The 6,133-nt window shown below is 36.7% G+C and overlaps 1 protein-coding gene across 1 annotated transcript; it reads left to right on the forward strand.

Moving 5' to 3' along the window:
* The first annotated feature begins 362 nt into the window (after positions 1-362).
* LOC130948886 (uncharacterized) lies at positions 363-5,729 on the forward strand. Its single transcript, XM_057877756.1, has 4 exons — positions 363-614; positions 2,953-3,331; positions 3,814-4,806; positions 4,906-5,729. Exons 1-4 carry the CDS (start codon positions 363-365, stop codon positions 5,727-5,729), a joined length of 2,448 nt encoding a protein of 815 aa, XP_057733739.1.
* The last annotated feature ends 404 nt before the right edge of the window (positions 5,730-6,133 follow it).

Below are 6,133 nucleotides of genomic sequence, written 5' to 3' on the forward strand. Positions count from 1 at the left end.
GTAAGTTAATAAGTACTTAGCAGTTATTAGTAGATAGAATTAAGAGTAAATAGTCAAATTGGTCCCTGCAAAATCATACGATTTTTAATTTAATTTTCGAAAGACTTTTTTAATCAATTCATCTTTAAGAAATTTCAGTTTAGTCACATTAGTCCTTCTGTTATTTTTTACGTTGACGGCGTTAACGAAAACTAACGTGGCACGTTAAGAATTAAAATGATGTTGTTTTTAAGGATGAGGGATAGTGATTGAAATTACGTCGTTTTGATCTCTCTCATTTCTATTCATTCACAGTCACACACAAGACCCTGTTTCTCTTATAAGAGTCTCTCTTTCACTCCCTTTTTCACGTCGCTGAGAAGATGAAGAAGTTTTCATCCTTGTCGTCGATTGAAGCATCCGGTGTGGCGTCCGTGTTTCTCTCACAAGACTCTCCCTCTCACTTTCTTTTCGATATTGCTGAGGAGAAGACGAAGAAGCCTTCATCATCATCACCAATTGAAGCATCCAGTGCAACGTCTCTGTTTCACTTCATTTTTGACGTCGCTGAGGAGAAGACGAACAAGCCTTCATTATCGTCACCGATTGAAATATCCGACACAACGTGTTTGCAAGTTCGCCCAATGAGGAATGGTTTCAGCGCAGTGATTGAAGACATGACCAACGGTCATTATTGTCGTTGTTTAATGTTTTATTTTGCTCTAGTTACTAATTTTTTGTTTATATTGTTCCATTGATAAAATTTATTTTTTGTTGGAACTGAAAACCGATTGTATGGTTGGGATTTTACTCTTTGTTGATTCATGAAAGTTGATCAAGGTTCTATTTTTTTGAATATTAAAAGAGCAGTAGTTACCAATTTCTCTTATCATTGTTTATGTTTAGTGTTTGTTTTGTTGTTTAGTTTCAAGATTCGCATTTTCTTCGTGGAATTCGTTTTTGTGGAAATGAAGTTTTATTTATTTATTTATTTTTGTTACTGAACTTCATGTTAGGATTGTACCATTGTTAAATTCTGTTTTTTGTTGGTGTTTTTTGGTTGAAATTAAAAATTGTTTTTGGGGTTAGGGATTCGTTCTAGTTGATTAAACATTTTCAATAACTCAAAGTTGATTAGTTCCACCACCGCGCGGCCTCCATCTTCACCAACTATCATGCCAGCGACATTAAATATTGTCGTCTGAACTACTGCCACTACACTCTATAAGAAAGGGATATATATGCAATATTTTGGAATTAGAGTTTGCTATTTAGGGATTAATTTGACCAAATTTTATAAAAATATTATGTTGCCTATCAATTAAGATATAAAAGAGTGTGCTGACATGTAATTTAACGTTTCACGTTAGCTTCTTTTAACACCATTAACGTAGAAAGTGACAAAAAAACTAACGTGACTAAATTAAATTTTTTTTTTGGAATAAATTTGATTAAAATTTTTTTTCGAGAATCAAATTAAAGATCGTATCATCTTTAAGGGGCTAATTTCATCATTTATTCATAGAATTAATTAACTTACTTGTTAACCAACCTAAGTTAATTACGTTATAGATTATTAATTAGGGTAGACTTGGCTAGCGGTTTAGATTTACCACTTCATTAACCAATATCCATTTCCCAAATTTCACTCGCATTAAAAAAGATTCAAGCTTTTAGTTTATTCTTAAATATTCCATATTTCTTAACTCTAGTTATTATATTTTATACTAATAATTTATATTTAAAATTTAGAATTTAATAGAGTTTAAAATTTAAACTTTAAAATTAAATATCTTATTTTTTAATTTTTTTTGTATCTTTAATATCAATAAACGTTGTACTCCTTGATTACTTTTTCAAAAACACATTAGTATTCGTCCTTTTAATCATAATTAAAATTCTAATAACATGTCATCATAAATAATTTTTTTTTAAAAATTCATCAAGCGACTAAAAAAGATATAACTAATCATATATCTAACAAAAATATAATTTGATTAAATAAGAATAAATAATGTCAAATAGATGATATATTTTAAAAGAGCAAAAAACTATTATTACATTTTTTTATTTTTTCTCTCTAATATTATCGAAAAAATTACAAAGTATGTAACAAATAATATCCACAAAACATGGTTAAATTTAAGGTCACTTTTCACCGTTGCAGTCACATTCAACTTGGGCTCAATTTTATCGTTATGGAGGGCATGTGTGTGCTATGCTTGGATATGGAGTTAGGGGAGAATACACATATATGTGGGACAGATTTTTGTCAGTTTGAGACGAAGGAACTCGGACCGTGCGAGTTCATAGGATTTGAAAATTTTATAAACAAATCGCACGGTCCGATTTGTTAGGCAACCATATAGAACTTCAAGTATAAGGAATCGGACCTAACGAGTTGACATCTTAGGAATGGGTATGAAAGTCGCAGGGTCCGAGTTCTTAGCTGAGAGAATGAAATGGTGATCAATGAACTCGGACCCTCCGTTTTGTGGCAAGGAAACAAAGAAATCGGATGGTCCGAGTTCTGTCTTAGAAATGAATTTTTTCGGTTCAAGTTAACCTAGTCGTAGGGTTCGAGTTCCTCAAAGGTTGTGATATAAAAGGGTGAAGTGAACTGGTAGGTGGGAAAGCAACTGGGTATTCCTTCTTCTTCGACGGCTGCATCTTTCTTCTTCTTCAAAACTCTCTCTTTTTTTCAGTTTTGATTTTGATAATGTAGTATCTAAGATTATGTTTCTGTTATAGTGAGTGAAAAAAATGAGTGACAGAGTATTGCTAAAATTATTTTATTTTGGTCAGATTTTGTTAGAAACGGCTGAAGGAGTAAACTTTATTTGTGAAAGCCCAGTAGATATTGTTATTCCTTTTATTATTTCACTTGAGGAGCTAAAAGGAGTAATCTGTGAAAAAATTGGTTCTGAGAGGGCAAGAAATATATCATGTATTCTATACAGATATCCCATACAGGTGTTTGGTGGATTCGTACAATATCAATCCAAATATGTGACGGACGATGCAAGCATGCAGGAGATGTTTTCAATGTATATTGAAAACCGGTCTCAGATCTCGTTCATCGAGTTGTATGTTGAGTTCGAACAATCTGAGGCTGACCGGAATATTCTACAGGAAGATTATAATAGTGACAGTGAAGAAGAGTTCGAAAGCAACTATGAATTTGCTGTTCCAGATGGTGATGAAGATCAAGGTGAGAGAACCATGTGCCCAGATGTGACAGAAGTGGCAAATGCACTTGCAAACGAAGTGCCGTTTGAGGAGCCATCATTCATGCGAGTTTTAGACTTGGAAGCCATGCATGTTCCTGAATTTCCGGAATATATGACTGCAGGTACGTAATCGTGGTATAAGTGTTTTTGTAGTTAGACATTGATTGAGTTATGAAGATTTTACCCTTTTTTTTAGCATTATTTAATCATGCGTTCTGTGTCGTAGTTGTCAGGATCTAACCGGTCCTCGACCCGTTAAGGAATTTATTTTTTTCTTTTATATGCTTCATGTGTTTATTAGGAAATAATATTTATGTTGTATAAGATATGGTTGTAGCAAATTACATGAGTTTGTAACAATTATCGGCACAGCTTCGATCTATTGTACGGTTCAAATGGCATGAACCGGACCGGACCGGCACGGTTCGTTTGGTTTTTCAGTCAAACCGGCCGGTCCGGTCCGGTTTTTTACATTTGCTGCTGATGTGCTTATGTTGTTTAGTGTGATATCATAAAATGTTGATAATTTTTTATTTAAAGCATACTGGTTTATTACATTTGCTGCGTATTAATGAAATTTATCTTATGGCATTTGTCCCAGCAGAAATTCCTATGGTCGCAGATGGTGAATTCGTCGTTGGGATGGAGTTCAGTTCCAGGGAAGCTGTTATTAAGGCGGTTAAGGAGTATACCATACGACGAAGTGTAGACTACCGAGTTTATGAGTCTGAGCCGTTGACATTTTATGCCAAGTGTACACAGTATGGGTCAGGGTGTGATTGGCTTATCAGGGTTAGCTTGATCAGCAGGAAGTACTGTTGGGTTATAAGGAGGTATAATGGTAGCCACACCTGTACCACAGCCACCATTTCACAGGATCATTCAAAACTGGACTCTATCATAATTGCAGAAGCAATAAAGCCACTGGTTGAAGTTGACCCCTCCTTAAAGGTAAAATCGGTAATAGCAGAAGTGCAATCGAAATTCAACTACACCGTCAGTTACCGAAAAGCATGGTTGGCTAAGAAGAGGGCAATAGAAAAAATATTTGGAGGTTGGGAAGCATCGTATGAAGCCTTGCCTATATGGTTTGAGGCCATGTGTCACAAGGAGCCATCAGCTGTTGTCCATTTTGAGACTATGCCTGCATATCAAGGTGATGACTTGGTGGGTGATATTCGGGTACTGCATCGTGTATTCTGGAGTTATTACCCTTGCATTAGGGCATTCAGACATTGTAAACCAATTGTCCAGGTGGATGGTACTCACTTGTACGAAAAGTATAAGGGTTGTCTGCTTGTGGCAGTTTCCCAGGATGGAAACAACAATATCGTTCCGATTGCGTTTGCTATTGTTGAGGGAGAGACTTCTGATGCATGGCATTTTTTCCTAAGTAACCTCCGTCAACATGTTGTTACTCGGGATGGAGTGGGTCTAATATCTGACAGGCACGAGTCCATCAATGCAGCTGTCGAACGAAGTAACGGAGCTTGGTCACCTCCTAGAGCTTTTCATATGTTTTGCATCAGGCATATAGAGTCGAATTTTCTCAGAAAATTCAAGGCACCTTACCTACAAAAATTGGTCGTTAACATCGGTAAACATTTACTAAATTTAAGCAAATTATTAATAGATGTGCCTTAAATAAATCTATTGATTTTAATTACTTTGCTTTCTACATGCTTTGATCTGCTAGGATATTCGAGGACGGTGCGGGAGTACGAAGTGCGTTACCAGCGTTTAAGGGACCGCGGCGAGGCATACACAAACTGGTTAGACCGAATTCCTCGCGAACAGTACGCACTGGCCTTTGATGGCGGGTACCGATGGGGTCACATGACGACGAATCTAGTGGAATGCATCAACTCAGTATTGAAGGGTGCCCGCAATCTTCCCATTACTGCTCTTGTGAAGGCAACATTCTACAGACTAAATGAGTTGTTCACCCGTAAAAGAGCGGATGCGGAAGCCCGGATCAATGCTGGCCATGTGTTTTCTGAGATAGTGACATCGAAGTTGCATGCAAACCAACTTGCGTCAGGAAACATACAGGTTAGTTGCTTTGACCGCCAGAATGAGGTCTTTGAGGTTCGTGAGATGCCAAGTGGGCTAGAGTTTGCAGTTGATCTACGTAGCCTTCGATGTGACTGTGGTGAGTTCCAAGTGGACCGAATCCCCTGTCGACATGTATTTGCATGTTGTGCCAACCAGCGACTTGATTGGCGACTTTATGTTCATGATGTGTATAAGATGGATCAAGTGCGACGGGTGTACCGAGCACGGTTTAGGCCACTGGGTAATCCCACTACATGGCCTGCTTACAACGGACCTCGGTTCATACCGAATCCGTACATGCGATGGGTGTCAAAAGGTCGGCCCAGGATGACGCGTTTTCTGAATGAGATGGACACGAGGATGTTACGTCGTCCTAGGCGATGTACTCTATGTGGTGCTGAGGGACATAGTCGAAGCAGATGCCGTCGGTCTGTTGGATCAAATACCAACAGAGAAGCCCCCTAGGTTCACAGTTTTAATATGATATTGTATAATAAAACCTGACTGAGCAAATTGAGGTAACATGACCTGCTATATGTAACCTTATCATTAATGACACTCTAGTATTATGACATATCTGTAGCATTATATAATATGATGGTTAATACATCAATTGAGAAATATCTGTAGTATCATATTAAGGTTTTAAGAGACATTATTACATGCTCCAGATGGCTAATACATCAATAATGTCCAACACATATTAAGTACTCTATACAAGGTCCAACACATACAAATAAGTATAAACGATAAAATATTTTCATCGTTACATAATGTCTAACCAATACAAATAACTATAAACACTACATAAAGTCATCAGTACATAATGTCTAACAAATACATATAACTACATAATGTCTAACAAATAC

The sequence above is a fragment of the Arachis stenosperma genome, chromosome 9 (genome assembly GCF_014773155.1).
Source record: "Arachis stenosperma cultivar V10309 chromosome 9, arast.V10309.gnm1.PFL2, whole genome shotgun sequence".
Classification (NCBI taxonomy): Eukaryota; Viridiplantae; Streptophyta; class Magnoliopsida; order Fabales; family Fabaceae; genus Arachis; species Arachis stenosperma.

Coding starts and splice junctions, on each gene's coding strand:
- LOC130948886 (XM_057877756.1), top strand. CDS start 363: ATGAAGAAGTTTTCATCCTTGTCGTCGATTGAAGCATCCGGTGTGGCG. Junction 3,332..3,813: donor TCCGGAATATATGACTGCAG/GTACGTAATCGT, acceptor TTGTCCCAGCAG/AAATTCCTATGGTCGCAGAT. Junction 4,807..4,905: donor AAAATTGGTCGTTAACATCG/GTAAACATTTAC, acceptor TTGATCTGCTAG/GATATTCGAGGACGGTGCGG.